We start from the raw sequence: 18,753 nt of genomic DNA, 5'->3' as shown, positions 1-18,753 counted from the left end.
ATGTTACTGGTTCAGGAAGATGGACATGACAAGCATTATCTTTGCTTTCATCAAGTGTACGTTCTATAGTCAACTGAAGAAACTGTCCCCCAGAAAGAAAGGATAAGAGCAGAATGGAGGCTTGTTTGGGGTAGAGGTGAGAGCATATAGAGAACCCCTTTAAATGGGTATATTAAAAGAGGAGAGAGAAGAGAAATGAGGATTGAAGCTAGAGGACCTTGAAGCCAAGTTTGGGAGTTTAATCTTTATCCTGGAAGAAAATGGGGAGTTCTAAGCAAGGTGATGACAGAATGAGAACTGACTTTTATAAGGAGAGGATGAATTTTGAAAGGGAGAGAGAACTAGATCGAAGAAAACAATTTAAAAAAAATTTTTTTATGTTTTTTAAAATTTATTTGTGAGAGAGAGAGACAGAGCATGAGTGGGGGAGGGGCAGAGAGAGAGGGGGAGACACAGAATCCAAAGCAGGCTTCAGGCTCTGAGCTGTCAGCACAGAGCCCAATGCAGGGCTTGAACTTGTGAACTGCAAGATCATGTCCTGAGCCGAAATCGGACGCTCAACTGACTCAGCCAACCCAGGCACCCCTCAAAGAAAACAATTTAAAAAAATAAACTTCCCCAGCCTCCATCGTGTCTTAGTACACTTTGGAAGAAGTCATTACACGAGTAGGTACCAGTGAATCTTGAGGGTGAGTTACTGATGGGGAGGAGGGGGTCTCATTTATGCCACATCTGTGTGCCAGGTCCTTTGCTGGACTCTAAAAATGCAACATGAATCAGGTATGTGGTCTCTGCCTTTAAGAAGCTCACAATCTGATGGGGAAAACATACACAATAGCATCTTAAATGCTTCCTTATAGAACAAAGCTGTATAGCCATCCCATCCAGCTGGTGCACCTAGGAAGGCTTCCCAGAGGAGATGCAGTAGAGCAGGGCCTTGAAGGATGGACTGGTATGTAAAAAGCAGAAAGACACCTCCAAGACAGAAAGGATAGTTCAGGCCAAGGGATCAGGATTGACTAACCTTCCTGGTTCCTGTTCCTGTTTTCAGGTAGAGATGTTCCATTTTCATACATCTACTCACTCCCTTTAAGACATGAAAATTGATAATGTATTAAATTTAGCCAGCACCTCCTATAGGCTGAGCACTCCCATCAGGTGCTATGAGGGAGATGTGACCCCACACCCCGAGAGTCAAATCTGCCTCCCAATTCCTAACATTCTCTTCTTAAATAATAATGTAAACAAACCATTTAGTAGTTCTATTTATTAACTTATTCCCTCCCATTTAATCACAAAAACAATTTGAAATGACTGGTAGTTTCCATTTGTTGTCTATATATGTGCCACAAAGTGTGTGCTCATTTATCTGATGTATTCTTTACTATAACCCTGTGCAAAGGATGGTATTAATAACATTTTAAAGATAAACAGGTTGAGAGAGGATGGTTTGCTCATGACCACAATAAGTGACAGTAGAGATTTGAACCCACCTGACTAGCTCCAAAAACCTCTGCTCTTTCCATAATGCCATCCTCCCTCCATTTTCTCTGTAATAAACCTCCCCTACTTTACCAATTGGGTGATAGATTAATTGCTTTTATTTTCCAAGTAAAATATATAGTTTTAATAACTGTCATCAAATAGGTAAATAAGTAGATTCTCATTTTGGTTTTTAATATAGGTAATTACTGAAGTAAATGGAAGCATGAACATGCCTACCAGGACTCCTAGCTCCCAAGAATTCCTGAGCATGAGCAGATAGTCTCTGAAAGCGTTTCCACAGATATAACCACAACTATAAACAGATTAGATTTTGGTCCTCTGATGTTAGAATAAAGTGCTAGAAATTGTACTGCCTTGAATATAGTTTCGCTGACTTGGGTGGATTAACGATCTTTAAGATTTTTCAAAGTCTGATTGCAAGAATACATCTGAAGCTAGAGCCTAGCTTGGGAAAGTTGAGTGGTCTGTGGCCCTACCTTGTAGTAAGAGTGATATCTGTTGCTGTTCAGATCTGCAGACCATCACCAGGAATTCTCAAGCATCTTTGAGTTCTCACCAAGCCAGGAGTAGAAGCGGAGAAGTCACCACCCTACCAGATGCTCAGGACACAGGGGCCATGCAGGAGCGAAGAACAGCTCCCAATATGTCATTGGCACAAGTGCTGGATGAGGGCAGAAACTGCCTAACTCCCCCTACTCTTGAAGAGACTTCAAGCAGAAGAGGACTGCTCCATGAGTCCCTGGGGCACACAGTACCCGACACAAGGATGCAGAGCAGTGAGGAAACTGAGGCAGACCCAGTCTACAGCGATGAGGACTATGAAGAAGACATCATTGAGCCCAGGACCCTTAATGACATCACCACTGTGACAGACAAAACTAGCCCTTGGTCCAGTTTCATGTCAGACACAAGTGAGATCATCAGCCTTCAGCCTGATGAGGTGCATAGGGAAGGCCCCTCTTGTCCTTCAAAGCCTTTCCCCAGAGAGGAGCTCAAGGGTAAAAGTAGCCCTCTGTCCAGCCCAGGAAGAGCTGTCAACCCCCACCTGCTTAGGCAGGGTTCTCCTAGGCAAAGTCTTGTTGCTTGTGACGGTGAAGCCTCTCAGGCAAGGGATGGAGAGCCTGCCTTAACAGACCCGCAGCTCATCTCACAAGTAACACTCTCAGGAGCCCAACAGAGCAAAACCTCCATGGGACTGAGCTCACCAAGAGCAGATCAGGACCAGGAGCCCAAGCCAGAAGCCCAGACTGAGAATGAAGCTGCCTCCACGGAGCTAAGTGACTCTGCTGATAGCTTTGAGAAATTCCCTCTCAGCCTAGCCTCCCAGAGCAGAAAGGAAAGCCATCAGGGCCTACCCATCAACTGCCCTGACATCCATCAGAAGCAGGCAACATCTGGATCAGAGGTGCCCACAAGGCAGAGTCTCCTGTATCCTTTGGTATTTCCCACAAGTAGCCCCTTACGCCATTTCTAGCATTTTGGATGCTAGCACTAGGCCAACCTAGTGTGTGCGTGAGTGTGAGCATGAGCAGTGGCCTCCCTCATGGAATGCACTGGGAGATATAGGAAGCTCCTTCCTTCACAAGACTTGCCGGTCCTAATAAGGTGCTATGATGCTACTGTTAACCCCTGCCCTCTGAAGCATAATGTTTTGAATTAGGTGTAAGTGTTAGTAGCACATTCATTGGCCTGGCCCAGCCTGATTTATTAAATTAATCTATTAGGTATTTTACACTTGAAGGCAGGGCTCTGGATGTAAGGAATGAGACCATTAATCTCAGTTGAAATAGAAATGGAGGGTGCAGAGAGAGGGAAAGGGAGAGTACTAGCAGTGATTGAGTATTTACTATGTGCCAGGCACTTTACATACCTTTTCATTCCATCATTGTAAGTCCTGAAGGTATCATCATTTCTATTTTGCATTTAGGGAAACTGAGGCCCAAAGTTATAGTGACTTGCCTAATACTTCATTTTTTCAGAAAAAGGCAAGTAATAACAAGGAGTAAGACAAGGAGTAAGACAAGGAGAGAGGAAGTGGGCACAGTTGAAATGGACTTGCCCAACTCCCCCTACCCCCCAGAAGGATAGTGTCAATGGAGAGAAGGGGCACCTGCCATTCCCCCTCTTCCTTTGAAACACAGATGGCCCTGTAATGGGAAGAACTACCTAGACCCATCGACAGCCCTCATATCTGTTACCTACCCCGCTGAGCAGATCAGTTCACCTGGCATCCCAACGGCAAGCAAGGGTTACTGCACAGCTACCAGCGAAGGAGGCTGCTTTACTGAAGAGATCTTTCTCTACCCGAAGCCAGGGGGCCTGTTTTTGACCCTTCTAGACCCATTTTCTTATTACTTGTGTGACTTCAGGCATACAATTTAACCTTTCTGAGCCTTAGTTTCTTCACCTATAAGATGGGGGCAGTAATCCCTTACCCACCAGACTGTACACTCTCTAGGTGGGTCAGGGACCTTGTCTTTTTCTGTGTCCCCAGCACCAGACATTACACAGAGAAGGGATCAGTAAATATAGATTGAATTGAACTATCCTAATTTCACAAGATTCCTGAGAAAATCAAATGAGTTTGAAACATTTGTACATACTGTATGATGTGATTCTTATTGCAGAGCAGAGAGAAACTAAAAGGTAGAGGGTAGGGATTCAGAAAGGCTGAAACTATGAAATGGCTGGAGGGTGAGCACTGAAAGCAGACCACCTCCAGTGGAGTTCCTTCCTAGCCTCACTCAGCCTGGGTTCTGACGATGCTGCCTTTACAGTCAATTTAGTTGTGCTCAGAATACATGGTTTGTGCTGGAGCAGTCACATGTGACCAGGTCCTAAGGGTAGTGCTCTAATTCAGACCTTCCCAGGTATTCATCCTTTCAAAAAATGGGTATTGCCAGGCTTGGTGCTCTCCTGAAGACAGATTTGAAGTAGACTTTACCTTAAGAAGTTCCTATCATGAGGCAGGAGACAGGCAGTGATAGAATTTATTGTTCTAGGTGTTGTGATGAAACCTGGACAAAATGCTAGGGAGCAAGAGGAGGAAGCTGCCACAACACTGGATGTATCCCGGGAAGAGAGACAGTGGAGCTGGACCTCAAAGATGAATAGACATCCTGTAAACAAACGAGAAAATTCTAGTTATAGTGAACTGTGTATGCAGAGGCATAGCCAGGTGAAAGAGCCTGACCTGTGGGGAGCAGTTCACTCTGCTTAGAGTCCAGGGGTACATGAGATGGTGAGCGGTGAGGCAGGGCTACATCTTAAAGAGCCTTTTATGCCTGGCTAATCTAATCTACATCATAGATGGGAGAGAATTAGGCGCAAGGAAGAGAAAAACAAATACAAAGTAGACTTAGTTCTGTTACAAGTTGCTAGGTAAGTGATGTCATTGACTGGATAGGGGCTAGCACATAAAGACAGATAGTTTTGGAGGAAGGTACAGATTTCCATTTTGGACATATGCCTACAAGACATCCAAGAGGAGGCCAGCTATAAAGGTAGGTGTCTCCGGAAATAGATAAGGGGAGCAGGCAGAGCATGGAAAAGGAGAACCACCCACACAAAATGGAGCCTTGAGGATACGCTTCATTCAGTAGATACTTATTAAAAACTTACTATGTCCCAGGTACTGTGCTAGGTGACAGGAACAGGACTGAAAAAGAGATGAATAATCTCTGCCCTCTTGGAGCTTAAATTCTAGCATGGAAGAACCATGATAAAACAATTTGAACCAGAACCATATTTAGCTTATTGAACAGAAACAAAAAATTGGAACACCAAAGTAGTCCCCTCCCAAACTGAATTAGTGCTTTGATTGAACAAATATTTTTGGAAACACCATGTTCTCACCACAGTACTGGGTACATCTAGAGGGTACACAGGAAAAGTATAAGATGTGGTACTTGACTTCTAGGGCTCAGATGCAGACTGGGTGAACCAGCTATATCCACAGACAGCCCCTCATGTAGAGCCCTCATTCCTGGATGTTGGCAGAGGACAACTGGGAGGACCAGCCTCCTTCAGTGTCAGGCATCTCCCTCCAGCCTAAGACACTGTCCTTGGGGCCACCTTCCAACCCAACCCTGTCTGACTGACTTCTGATGGGTCAGTTGTGGGTCAGCAGGACCTCAGCAAGTATCATTTAAATGTTGCTGCGTACCAGCCTCATGCAGGGCTGTAGGGAAATAATGAGGTAACTGAAGAAACTACACCCCCCTTGCTTTTGAGAAGCTTCTGGAAGGAATACTGAGAAAAATTGAGCATCCTAGCAGAGTAAAACAAGCGTTGGTCTGTGTTGTGGACTGTGCTGTAGACTGTGGGGAAGGAGGGATCACTGAGGTCTAACATTAGGAGAGGAAGGATTTTAACTGACCCTTGCAGAAAGTATAGACTGCGACTTGTTAGGGGTGGGCAGGGCCTTCCAGACAGAAGGCACTATTGTACAAGAATAAGTTGGACAAGTAGGGATGACTAAGGCCAGTGGAGATGCCAGTCTGGCAAGGGGGGCAGATTTCAATGTATCTGTGCCCCTTAACTACCATTATAGCCCGGAACCCATTGTGGTGCCCAACTTCTTTTTGCCTCCTCAGCAGTTGGAGGCCTCCCTGCGGATCCTTTCACTCTCTACAGCTTTGCCACCGCCAGTCACAACAGATCAGGTAAGAGAACAGCTGGCTGACCCCCCTCTCCTAGAGTCCTCATCTCTTCCATGAAAGCATGGGCACAATGCAAAGCTGCCCCAGGCCAGATTCCTGAAAAGGCGGCAGCAGTGGTCACTCTCCAAACTTGTGCTGAGCACATTCTGGGGGCCCAGAGGTGCACGAGGTGCTCAGGAACAGTGAGGAAGTGCAAATGAGTTAAGAGCAGGGCATCATCAGTTAAGATGATATGTGGAAGAAACAGTGCAGAAACATTAAAAATAAGACTCAGCCAAGAAATGAATACTGAGTGCTGTGGGAGCTCCACTAAGCCAAAGGTGGGCTTGAGCAGAGGAAGCTTCAAGCAGGAGATGCAACGTCAGCAAACTGTGACAGATGAGTTAACATTTGGAAGAAGAGAATATCAGAGATATACCTGTTGTTGTTTACAGAACACCTTGTAACCATCATTCATCCGAGCTGGGTGGTTGGAACCCGGGTACAGATCCCAGCTCTCCTCTTTGCTGCCTTGGCATAGCTCTGGACCTTTCTTACAGGTGGCAAGAAAATATTAATAATACTATAACTACTTTTGTAATCATTCAGCATATACTTACTGAGTACCTGTATCAGGCATTGTGCTAGGTTCTGAGCATACAGTAGTTAAGTAAGACAAATTCCCTGCTTGTGGAGTACAAACAGTAAACAACAACAAAAAAAATATTCACAGACTGTGATGAGTACTGGGTGTTCTGATAAAGAACAGGGTCTCTGAGGAGGCAGTATTTAAGCTGAAAGATGGTGGTCATGGTGGTGCTTGCTAGGCACTGTTCAAAGCACCTTATATTAACTCTTTACATTCAGCAACCTAATGAGGTACATATTTTATCTCTGTTTTTAAAGATGAAGAATCTGAGGCACAATCTAGAGATTAAGTATCTTGGCTCATACAGGTGTTAAATGATAGAGCAAAAATGGGAACCTAAGCACTCTGGTTTCAAAATCTGTGTTGCTAACTACTATACTTAGAAGGAGCCAGGGGTGCCTGGGTGGCTCAGTCAGTTAAACATCTAACTTCAGCTCAGGTCATGATCTCACGGTTCGTGAGTTCAAGCCCCACATCGGGCTCTGTGCTGACAGCCCTGAGCCTGGAGCTTGCTTCTGTGTCTCCCTCTCTCTCTGCCCCTCCCCCGGCTCACACTCTGCCTGTCTCTCAAAAATAAATGAAGATTGAAAAAAAAAAAAGGAGCCAGCCATGTAAGAAACTTGGAGAGGAGTATTCTAGGTGGAGAGAACAGCAAATGCAAAGTCCCTGAGGCTGAAAGAGCTTGGCATGGTCTAGGAACTGACACAGAGCCAGTGGCACTGGAACATAGAAACTGACATAATGAGGCCAGAGGGCCCAGAGCACACAGGACATGTAGCCACAAGAAAGAGTTTAGATTTATTCTAAATGCTAAGATATCCTTTGAAGTGTGTTAAGCAGGGGAGTGAGATCTGACTTAAATTTTAAAGAATTCACCCAGGGTGCTGAATAGAGGATGGGTTGTCTTTCAGATTTGGTAGCATGATGGTCAAGAGTAACTGCAGTGATGTATTGGAGAAAAGAGCCAAAATAGTGCCTGTGTACCAGGCACTTATTCTAAATTCTAGGGGTGAACCAGGCATAAAGCTCTTGCCTCATGGAACTTAACAAAAAAAAAAAAAAAAAGATAATTTCAGAGAATAATACATACTATGAACAAAATATATTAGCCTATTAATTGTAATAGCTAACTCATATTTAATACTTATTATGCAACAGACATAATGCTAAGTGCTTTCGTGTATAAGCTCATTTAATTCTCCCAACAACCCAGTAAGATGGGATATTGTTATCCCCATTTAAAAAAAGGAAAATTGAAGCTCAGAATTTTCCATACAGACCACAAGATATTATTTCTATTTTATATAGAAACTGAGACCCATAACAGTTAAGTCACTTGCCCAGGGTCTCCCAAACAATAAGTGACTTAAAACATATGATTTAAAACTCTATGCTTGGGGCGCCTGGGTGGCGCAGTCGGTTAAGCGTCCGACTTCGGCCAGGTCACGATCTCGCGGTCTGTGAGTTCGAGCCCCGCGTCAGGCTCTGGGCTGATGGCTCGGAGCCTGGAGCCTGTTTCCGATTCTGTGTCTCCCTCTCTCTCTGCCCCTCCCCCGTTCATGCTCTGTCTCTCTCTGTCCCAAAAATAAATAAAAACGTTGAAAAAAAAAATTAAAAAATAAATAAATAAATAAATAAATAAATAAAACTCTATGCTTTCCATCACACCACTTTAAAATCATGACCCTTGACTTAAGGTATATTTTTCTAGCCGATTTGCCTTTATATGGGTTTCATTTTGTACTTAACACTTAAACATTTTTTATGCTCTTCCAGAGCCTACTTTGATGACCAATTGGGTCAGTCCAGAAACACCTTGAGAGCCTGGGGGATAGTCCTAAAGAAGAAGAGCCATCAGGTGTCTGATCCCTTGACTAGTTTTCCTTCTCCCTCAACTTCCCCAGCACCATTTTGAGGACATCTCATTTATTTGGCACATGGATCAACCTAAATTCTCATACATCTTAGTTTTTATCAGGTTTGTAAATCCTTCCCAAAGGAGAGGAGAGATGCCAGTCCCGACCCAGGAGCTCTGCATCTTTGTGGCCTTTATTCCTACTCTGGTTTCTGGTCACCAGCTCCTCTCCTTCCTCTTGCATATCCCATACATACCCATCAGGAGTTATGCTAGAGTCACAGACCTTGATCCAGGTACCAAGCACAAGCTTTTGAGCAAGGCACCCATGAAGTGAAATACTGAATCTGCTACTAAGTTAATTAAGGGATCTTGAGCAAGAGACTTGACCTTTGAGTCTCTGTTTCCTTACACATAACATCAGGCTAATGAGTCTTACCTAATAGAATGATGGCAAGAACTACCCTAGAGGAAAAAAGTAGACACTGTTGGTTCCCTTTCCCTCTTCCTCTCCCAGCCAAGTGGGTGAAATGTCAGTGAGTCACACCCCCCAGGAAGGGAGTCTGTGAGCCACTTTGAGCTGTCATCTCTCACCTGCCACACAGACCCGCCATTCCTTCTTTCATATTTCTGCCCTCATGATGTCCCAACTCCCAGGAATTTACTGTCTTTGATCTATTATAAGATAAAAGTGTGGGAGAGGGAGAAATACGAATTTTCACTTCAATTAAAGGACATGTTTAGTTCCAAGAAGATAACAAGCCTCATACATTTTTCAGCCGTTTTTCTTTCTTGCTCACAGCAAAACTCCATTGTTTGTGTGCTGTTCTCAGGGCCACCTCTCTCCTCAGGACCTCATTCTGGGTCCTAGTTAGGGTAACCAGTCATCACAGTTCACCCAAAACTGTCACATTGAAAGTCCCAGGCCCAAGAAACCTCAGGAGATTGGTGGTCCTCACTAACAATGACCCTCTCTCACTATTTGATGCATTCATAGCAGCATATTTTCTGAATCTGGTGCTCTTGGTTGCTACCCAGTGCTTGGTAACCTAGGAATCAAATCAAGTATGTATTTAAGGCACTAGCAAGTAGAGGCACCAAAAGCTAAGAGAAAAAAAAAAAAAAAAAAGTAAGGATTACATGTATTTTTTAAAGCATTGAAATAGTTACCATGGAATAAATCAGAACTTTGATTCACTTCATTATATTTGTTTTAGATCTAATTGTGAATTATATTTGGGCAGCGGCACCATAATCTTCTCAGCTTACAGTCTCTGAAGGCCTTAAAAGTGGCCTTACTTTGAAGAATTTAAGACAAGAAATAGACTTTTATATTTACCCACATACTATTTCTGGTGTTCTTCATTCCTTCTTCACATCCTGATTTTTTCGCTCCATTTCCCTTCAGCATGAAGCATTTCCTTTAGAATTTCATGTATTGCAGGGGCGCCTGGGTGGCTCATTCGGTTAAGCGTACAAATCTTAATGTTGGCTCAGGTCATGATTTCACAGCTTGTGGGATGGACCCCATGTGGAGCTCTGCACTGGCCGTGCAGAGCCTGCTTGGGATTCTCTGTCTCTCCTGGCTCTGCCCCGCTCCCCTGCTCACATGTGCATACTCACTCTCTCTCTCTCAAAATAAATAAACAAACATTAAAAAAAAAAAAGAATTTCATGTATTGCAGACCTACTGGTAACAGCTTCAATTGTCTGAAAATATCTTTTTTTGCCTTCACTTTTTAAGGATATTTCTTTTTTTTTTTTTTTTTTTTTTTTTTTAAATATGGAACGCTTCACGAATTTGGTGTCATCCCTGCGCAGGGGCCATGCTAATCTTCTCTGTATCGTTCCAATTTTAGTATATGTGCTGCCGAAGCGAGCACTAAGGATATTTCTTCCACTGGATATAGAATTCCAACTTGAATTGTTTGTTTTAGCATTTTAGAGCAATCATTCCATACTCTGACTTACATTGTTTCTGATGAGAAACAACCATCATTCTTATTGTCGCTGCCCCAAATGTAATGTGACCTTTATTCTCTGTTTTTAGGGTTTTCTCTGTTTTTCAACAGTTTGACTACAGTGTTCATAGTTGTGGAGGATAGGGGAGAACACATAGGTCTATTAGCAGTATTAGCAATGTTTTAGTACTTAGGTTTGGTTCTGTTGATCTTCAAAAACAAAAGAGCCAGTTATTTTACCGGCTGAATGAGTTTATTCTGGAATAGTAGAGGTATTGCACTTTGGGAACAAGCAAACTATGGTAGACCATTGGCACATGTGCAAAACAGAGAGGGGCTTGCTTTTATAGAGAGAGAGGAGGAAGCTGGCAGGGGCTTTTCAGCTGAGTTCTTGGCTGAGTTGTTGCTGGGCCAGGAGAATTCTTCCTTTTTCCTGCTGGGGTATGTAAAGTAAGATTACTGTTGAGGAATGCTAGGTCTGCTTCTTACAAGTGACTCCATTTTAAGTGAGGTTTCCTTTATTTTCACAGTTGGGTTGGGTTGTGGGTTCACAGATGTTCATTTTTATTCTGCTCTATAATTTACATATGTTACATAGTTTCTTTGTTATGTTACACAGTGAAATCACAAATTTGTATGTAACTAAAATTTTAAGAGTGATTGAATGGTGAAAAATGGAGATACAAGCTCCTGCCATAAATCTGCCTGTGAATGTGGAGCAGGGAAATAGAATAGTGGCTGGAATAGCATAGGCGATAAAGATAAAAGGTTTTGTTTTATTTCATATGGGAATGGCTACAGCTTTCTTTATGCTAATGCAATGATCCAGTAGAGAAAAGGAGAAGGAGAAGGTGCAGGAGAGGGAGAGAAAATAGAAAAGATGGTCCCTGAGTCAGAGGGGGCATGGGATCCAGAGCACATGTGGAGGTAGCCTTTTGAGAGGAAAAAGAAAACTCACCCTGTAGCATGGAGGAAGATGGAGAAGGTCGAGAAGATGGGTGCTAAAGCAAGTAGGATTAGAAATTTGGTGGTAAGGTTTCCCATTTGATGAAAGCTTCTATTTTCTTATCTTCTGTTCTCTGTAATGTCTCAGGCCCTGTCAGCAAAGTGAGAGTCGGGGAAGGGAGGGCAGGAGCCTAGTCCTGTACCCTCATTTGGGAATTTCATCTATTCTGCCTCCTCCTAAGGCTGGCCTTGGCCCTGAAGATTGAAGAGAAGCATTTTGAGAGGCTGCTGGGCTCTTCCCAAGGAGTGTCCTAGGACTGCTGTGCTATGCTAACCTGCTGTAGGGCCAGGCACACAACTCATCCCTGCAAAAGGAAAGAGCTTGTAAGTGCTGGCTCAGCTGCTCTGGCCTCACCATCTAAGGGAAGGCCTAATCCTTCACTCCAAGTTGAAACGATGCCCCAGAGCCCAGGAACCTCCCAGACAGTCTCCACTTCCAGCATCCGTGAAACAGGTTTTTTTCCTGCTCCTTCCCCAACAGTATAGTCGATCTAGGTCTCTGTGTGACATTAGTCAAGTCTTCTGATCTTTCTGAGTCTGTTTCCTCATTTGTCAGATGGGATTATCAGGCCTAACAGGGAAGTTGTAGAATGCCAAGTGCCACACAGAGAGGGTATAGAGGCCAGCCCTGAGCTCTCCTAGTCATGACTGCTTCATCTCTGGTTGTCACCTCTTCCAGGAGGGGAGGAAGATGGGAGGACTGCTACACAGTCAACCAGTGGCAGTTTCATATTACTTGTGAATCAGGTTCTGCTGCCTCTGCTTTCTCTTACCTCTCCTGATAAAGTACCTCTTCACTGGGACAGCTTCTTGGTATTTACGTAAAGTTACTTTTTTGGTTGTTTTGTTTTTTGTTTTTTACTGTAAAGTCACTTCTGATTCTGTTTGCTTAACTGCTTGTGGGCAAACTAGTTTTATCAACTTCCTTAAAGGGGAGGAAGGAGGTAGAAGATGAGACAGCAGTATTTTACATCCTGTTTTCCCCAGGTTTATGTCCTTTGCTCTTGTAGATGTTTCTTTGGGAAAATCTCAACCACTCCCAAATACTTCAGTTATTATTTACAGTTTGACGACTCTCAGATCCTTATTTTCAGTCTAGACTTCTTTTCCATGCTACAGACACACATGGATCCAACTGTATCCTGGCCATCTTTTCCTTGATGTACCTCAGACAGTTCACTATGTCCCAAACTTGAACTTGTCACCTTCCTTTGCTTCCCCCACTCTGCCATCTGCATTCCTTATCTCTGTAAACCCAACTACTATCATGTGGCTACTTCTGCCAGAAGCATAGATATCATCTTCCCAACCTCTTGCTCCTTTATCCCCCATGACCTGACCGAGAGCCAGTCTGCTACCAGGGTCTGTTAACTCTACCACCTTTTATATCTACTCACTTCTCACCATCCCATTATCTAGTCTCAGTCATCTTCCTCATGACTCTTTCTGACTAGTCTCAGTCATATCCACTCTTTCACGCCACTGGAAGGGAGAGGGACTCTTCAAGGTTGCCACAAAAACTTTATTGAAAAACCCATATTCTTAAACCACTTATCAAATCTGAGTGCCCAATTTATTTGACCTCAGCAGCATGTAACATAATTGATCTCTCCTTTAAACACTTCTTCACTTGTTTCTAAGGTATCAGTTCCTCTTGGTTCTCCACCTCCCTCGTGGCTGCTTCTGCTCAGCTACCTTTACTCGTTCTCCCTTATTTCCCCTACTTGGTAATATAGGAGTCACCCAGGACATAGTCTTGATACTTCAGTCTTTGCATTTGCTTTCTAGATGACCCCATCTGATCTCAAAGCTTCAAGTCCCCTCTGTTTGCTGACAACTGCTGATGGTTATCTTAGCTCGCATTTCTCTTGTAAACTCTAGACTCATATGTCCAACTGCCTACTCAGCAGCTCCATTTGGATATCTGAGATACTCGAATGAACACTCACTTCAGATTTTATTCCTCAAATCTGTTCCTCAGCCTTCCCCATCTCAGTTAAGCAGCTACTCTATGCTTCTAGTTCAGTTGTTCAGGCCACAACCCTTGGAATCACCTCCAGTGCCTCTGTTTGCAGTCCACCAAGAAATTCTGGCAGCTCTGTCTTTAAAATATATCCAAATCTGGGGCGCCTGGGTGGCTTGGTCGGTTAAGCGTCCGACTTCGGCTCAGGTCATGATCTCGCGGTCCGTGAGTTCGAGCCCCGCGTCAGGCTCTGTGCTGACAGCTCAGAGCCTGGAGCCTGTTTCAGATTCTGTGTCTCCCTCTCTCTCTGCCCCTCCCCTGTTCATGCTCTGTCTCTCTCTGTCTCAAAAATAAATAAACGTTAAAAAAAAAATTAAAAAAAATATATATATCCAAATCTACAGTAAAACCTTGGTTTGCAAGCATAATTCATTCTGAAAACAAGCTTGTAATCAAAAGCACTTGTATATCAAAGTGTATTTCCCCATAAATAATCAAAACTCAGATGATTTGTTCCACAACCCAAAAATATTCATATAAAAATGATTTCAGTATTGTAACATAATACCAAATACAAAGAAAATACAAAATATAAAGAAAAATAAATTAACCTGCGCTTACTGTTGAAAACTTCATGGTTGGTGTGAGGGAGACAAGAGAGGAGGGTTATTGTGTAGGACACCTTTCACTATCACTAACAGAATCACTGCTATCTATTGGCTCAGTGGAATATTTTTCTTTTTGGGCAACAGGAACTTATCCAATGACACTTGCTTTTGTCTCCTTTTGAGGAGGCAATGTGACATTGCATTGTCGTTAAACAGATTCATCACTCACACTGCTACAGCCTTGTTCAGGTTCTTTCTTTTCTACAAAATTTTGCACTGTTTTCCACATTTTACACATCTCCCTAATCTCATGTGAAGTGAGGGATTCCTCCGCCTTTTTCTCCTCCTCTGCAGACGAGATGCAGACATAGACTTCTTATAAAATCTTGCAATTTCAGCCACTCGTGTAACTCGTTTGTACTTCTTGATGATTTCCTTTACTTAAACTCCACCATAATCATCTCCTTCTTACTGCCTTTCTTTCCAGCCTTTTTCTGCATGGGGGCCACTGTACATGCTCACATGGATGTTGACTATAGTACAGTATTAATAAACTTGTCATATATTGTATTTAATGTAACTGGCAATAAGGCAGCAGAGGAAAGGGTCTCTCTCTGCAGACACCCTGACCTAGAATGAAGCAAAGTATTCCTAAGGTTACTCTTGTATGGAAAAGCAAAGGACGGTCCATGGGTGCTTTGAAGTGACAAAAAATACACTAGTGCCAGTTGTGGGCACCTTCCAACATTCTGAAAAATCACTGATTTCTGCCAAACACTGCGGCCTGAGACCAAGCATCTGAGCATGGATCACCCACAATCCCACAGCGAGAGAGGGAGGAGAGACACGGAACCATTGGCTCAGTTGTGATGTGATGTTCGGCGTAATGTGCTACTTGTATTGCAAGACATTGCTCATTTATCAAGTTAAAATTTACTAGAAAGGTTTGCTTATCTTGTGGAACGTTCTCAGAACAAGTTACTCGCAATCCAAGGTTTTACTGTATTTGTCACGACTCCAGCCATTTCCACCCTGATCTAAACCTCCATTACCTCTTGTCTAGATTATTGCCGGAGTCTCCTCACTTGCCTGTCTGCTTCTGCTCTTGTCTCTGGCAACCCACTCCCCATACAGCATCTGTTAACCTTTTAAGATGGTGAATAAATCATGTGACTTCTCTGCTTGGAACCCTCTAGTAACTTCTTATTGGTGACTAGGAGAGCCAGAATTGGGCCTGAGGACATGGAGACCAGAGTGTAGGAAGGTAGTTTGGGCCTCAAACTTGAAATATACATCTTCCGGCAAATTAAAAAGCCATAGTCCTGAGTTCGGTGCAGGAGAAGACAGAAGGCCCCTTCCCTCAGGACCTCATAGTTCCCCAGGGGAGCCAACTTTATATCTCAGTCCACCAACTCCATCAAGTGCCTGTCATGCTTAAAGAACAGGACCCGGTACTACAGGCTTTGCCTTCAGAGAGCTGACAGTTCCTAGTGGCCTCCAAGCCACTCACTTTCTAAATGATATTAGCCTACAGTAACACTTAAATAAAACAAAGCAAAAAGAATGAATATAGGGAAAGGAAGACAGCCACAGGAGTGGCTTGAGTAGAATTCAGCAGGGATGAAGGAAAGGCTTTACAAGCTGTGGATCTGGAGAAAAGAAACCTCTCAGAGAATCAACAGATTTGGCAACCTGGAGGTACAAGCAGTATATGCTAGGGAGGAGGTCAGAGGTAGCGAAAGATTGGACTGGACCAGAATAGGGTAGGATAGGAATCAGATGCAAAGAGCAAAAGCAACCTGTCACCTGAGCCTTGGTCTCTGCCTGCCTACATGGCAGTTCCTTACCATGAGATGGGCCCTGTCTTGTTCTCGGTCTTGCTGTCTAAAGTCCAGGCTCTACACACATCATGAATGAACCCTCAGATTTTTTTTTTTAATGCTTTTTTATTTTTCAGAGACAGAGTTGGGGAGGGGCAGAAAGAGAGGGAAACAGAGGATCTTCGCAGGCTCCATGCTGTCAGTGTAATGGGGTTCGAACTCACAAACTGAGATCATGACCTGAGCCAAAGTCCAATGCTTAACGAACTGAGCCACCCAGGTACCCCAATGAGCCCTTGGATTAGCCACAGGCATGGGGTCAGGTGCTCTTCCTGAGGAGTGTTGTTCCTGAGGAGTGAATGTAGGAGGCAGGAAGTCAGAGGCAAAGCCAGGCACAAGTGTACCCTTGAGAGCCTTGAGTTGTCTACTGCCCCCCACCCTAGCGTTCTCACCTCCATTCAGCCAGATCCCACAGCATTTTAGACATCACTAGGGATCAAAGTGCTTGGCCAGCTGGGGAGCTGAGAGTCAGCAAACCTGGTTTCTTGCCCTGACTCGGCTGCTGGGTTTCTGAGGAATCTTGGGCATGGTCTCTCCAGAGGCAACACAGACTTAATTTGTGACTATATTTCTCTCTTCTCTCCTACCAGGCAGTTTTGTACAGTGGCAAGAAGGGTGGCCTATGAATCTAGGAAGCCTAAGTTTAAACTTCAGCCACTTATTAGCTGTGGAACCTTCTGGGGCAAGCTATCTAACTTTTCTGTGCTTTGGTTCCTTTATCTGAATAAGGGGCACCTGGGTGGCTCAGTTGGTTGTGTCCGACTCTTGGTTTTGGCTCAGGTCACGATCTCACAGTTCATGAGATTCTTGCGGTCAAGCCCATGTCGGGCTCTGCATGACAGCACAGTGCCTGCTTCAGATTCTCCCTCTCTCTCTCTCTCTGCCCCTCCACTCACTCACGTGTGTGTTCTCTCTCTCTCAAAATAAATAAGTACACTTTTTAAAAAAATGGGCATAAGAGACTTGCCTCCTAGGATTTGTTTTGTGTAGGATTAACTGAGTAAGAGATGTAAAGTACAGTTATTCGTGGCACATAAGAGAGAACTATATGAGTATTAGTTATTGTTATTTTTATCATCATTATTATTGAAACGTCTTCCCTCTTACGTTGTTCCACTTTGGGGGGAACCGGTAGGATGAAATACTAAGAGATGAGGGTGTGATCAAAAGCTTAGGACCAAGAACTGGAAGCTGGGAAGTTAGGCCCCACAGAGCACCCCTGATATACGGAGAACAGTTTTCAGGGCTGTAGCAGTTGACTGTGCTCAGTTCAGACCCTGAGTTAGAGGCCCAGGATGACACACCACTCCCACCGGAGGGTGACAGATCCCTAGCCTCGGAAGTCTCTGCCCCGCTGGTCTGTGAGTCTGAAGCCTTTTAAGTCCGCTGCTTTTCTCACAGAAGCCCAAGGAATTTCCCTTCCTCAAGCCAGGAGGCATCTAGGAGATGTACAATCCTGGTTGAGAAACCCAGCCTCTACAAAATCATCAGATCATATCAGCAGGGGCCCAAGGGAACTTCCTGAGCCCAGTGTCCTCTCGCCTCAGCCTGTGGTCTGGGCCTGATGGCTGAGATGTCCCTCTTAGGGCAGGAGGCCCTGACATATTGCCTCATTTCTTGGAGCCACTGAGTCCCTAGCCCTCTGCAGGGTGCCAAGAAGAGTCCTAAAGGTCCAAGGGTTTCTGATAAAGGCCACACAAAGCTTTCAGGAGGAGATGAGCTCCCTAGCCAAGGGTGTACAGAAGTCAGGGGAAACAGCCAAAATTGGCTGGTGCCCACCCTGGCCCAGAATGCAGCTTGGCAAGCACAGTGAGGGAAAGGGCCCACAGGACTCCGGGGCGGGTGCTGGGCTCAAGTTGCCTGAGCTACTCTGAGGCCAGAGTCTGGGAGGCACCAGGACCTCTTCCAGGAGTGTCACTTTAACCCTTCCCTCTCAGGAGTCTGGACTTTTGAGCCCTCTCACTGACAGGGTGTGGCTTCAGAGGGTTGAGAAGTCTTGATTTAGTCAGGCCTCTTCATTCTGTATGGGGGGGGAGGGTGTGAGGACTGAGGCCCAGGGTGAGAGAGTGTGGCTCTAGTCCCTGTGGAATAGGCCTGTTGTCAGGGAAGGCTTCTCAGAGGAAGAATAGGGAGGGACCAGGGGGTGGTGAGGAATGGAGCTCAAAGCGTGGAGCCAGCCACACTGCATTTGGGCTGGGTGATCAAATTTAGGATTTGCCTCTCAGAGATAGGCCCCTGGTCTCTGTCCTGTCCTCACTTCCCCCCTGCTCCTAGTTGCGGCTGCTGAATCTGCTACTCTCTTTTAGCCTAAGGAAGTCCTAGTCCTAGCCTTCAGAGAAGACCCTGGGAGCCACTCCAAGGGAAGGCACCCAGCCAAGGGGGTGAAAGTTGAGCAAGGCAGGCAGCTGTACTGAGCCCTCACTTGTCTCTGAGGCAGCAATCCGTTGGCAAGCCCACCTAGGCAGCCGGAATCAGGGAGCTGTTTACTTTTAGTTTTCAGCTCTTCCAAAAATTTTGCTTCCAGCTCCTAAATCAGTGTTTATGTCACTTAAGGGAACTCCTCTGGAAAAGAATAAAACTTCAGCCCAGATGCCAGCCCCAGAGGTTCATTGGGCAGGGGGCAGTAGAGAGGGGAGAGCTAGGCCAGGCCTGGCCTAGCACTGGGCATGCCTTAGGAAGGTACAGG

General features: G+C 44.7%; 1 protein-coding gene, 1 long non-coding RNA gene and 1 other non-coding gene across 10 annotated transcripts in view; 1 reads left to right on the top strand and 2 right to left on the bottom strand.

Annotated features, from left to right (window-relative positions):
* The window catches only part of C2CD3 (C2 domain containing 3 centriole elongation regulator), a 145,495-nt gene that overhangs the window by 121,694 nt on the left and 5,048 nt on the right, over positions 1 to 18,753 (top strand). For 6 of the 8 annotated variants that reach the window (XM_049652074.1, XM_049652047.1, XM_049652031.1 and 3 more), the window contains 2 exons: positions 2,016 to 2,934; positions 6,059 to 6,170. In XM_049652074.1, coding sequence (XP_049508031.1) covers positions 2,016 to 2,934; positions 6,059 to 6,170 — 1,031 coding nt within the window. Of the gene's footprint in view, positions 1 to 1,684; positions 1,856 to 2,015; positions 2,935 to 6,058; positions 6,171 to 15,250; positions 15,376 to 18,753 lie in introns of those variants that run through there. The other 2 variants (XM_049652064.1, XM_049652090.1) reach the window with 2 other exon arrangements.
* Positions 1,024 to 6,065, bottom strand: LOC125937470 (uncharacterized). The gene is made up of 2 exons (XR_007462392.1): positions 4,451 to 6,065; positions 1,024 to 1,087 (listed from the first exon to the last, which is right to left on the bottom strand). It is a non-coding gene; the product is annotated as an uncharacterized LOC125937470 (long non-coding RNA).
* LOC125918024 (U6 spliceosomal RNA) lies at positions 10,428 to 10,533 on the bottom strand. Its single transcript, XR_007456353.1, has one exon. It is a non-coding gene; the product is annotated as a U6 spliceosomal RNA (small nuclear RNA).

This window comes from Panthera uncia, chromosome D1, assembly GCF_023721935.1.
Source record: "Panthera uncia isolate 11264 chromosome D1, Puncia_PCG_1.0, whole genome shotgun sequence".
NCBI classification, from domain to species: domain Eukaryota; kingdom Metazoa; phylum Chordata; class Mammalia; order Carnivora; family Felidae; genus Panthera; species Panthera uncia.
The sequence above is the reverse complement of the archived record's forward strand: the minus strand, read 5'-3'. Positions and strand labels throughout refer to the sequence as shown.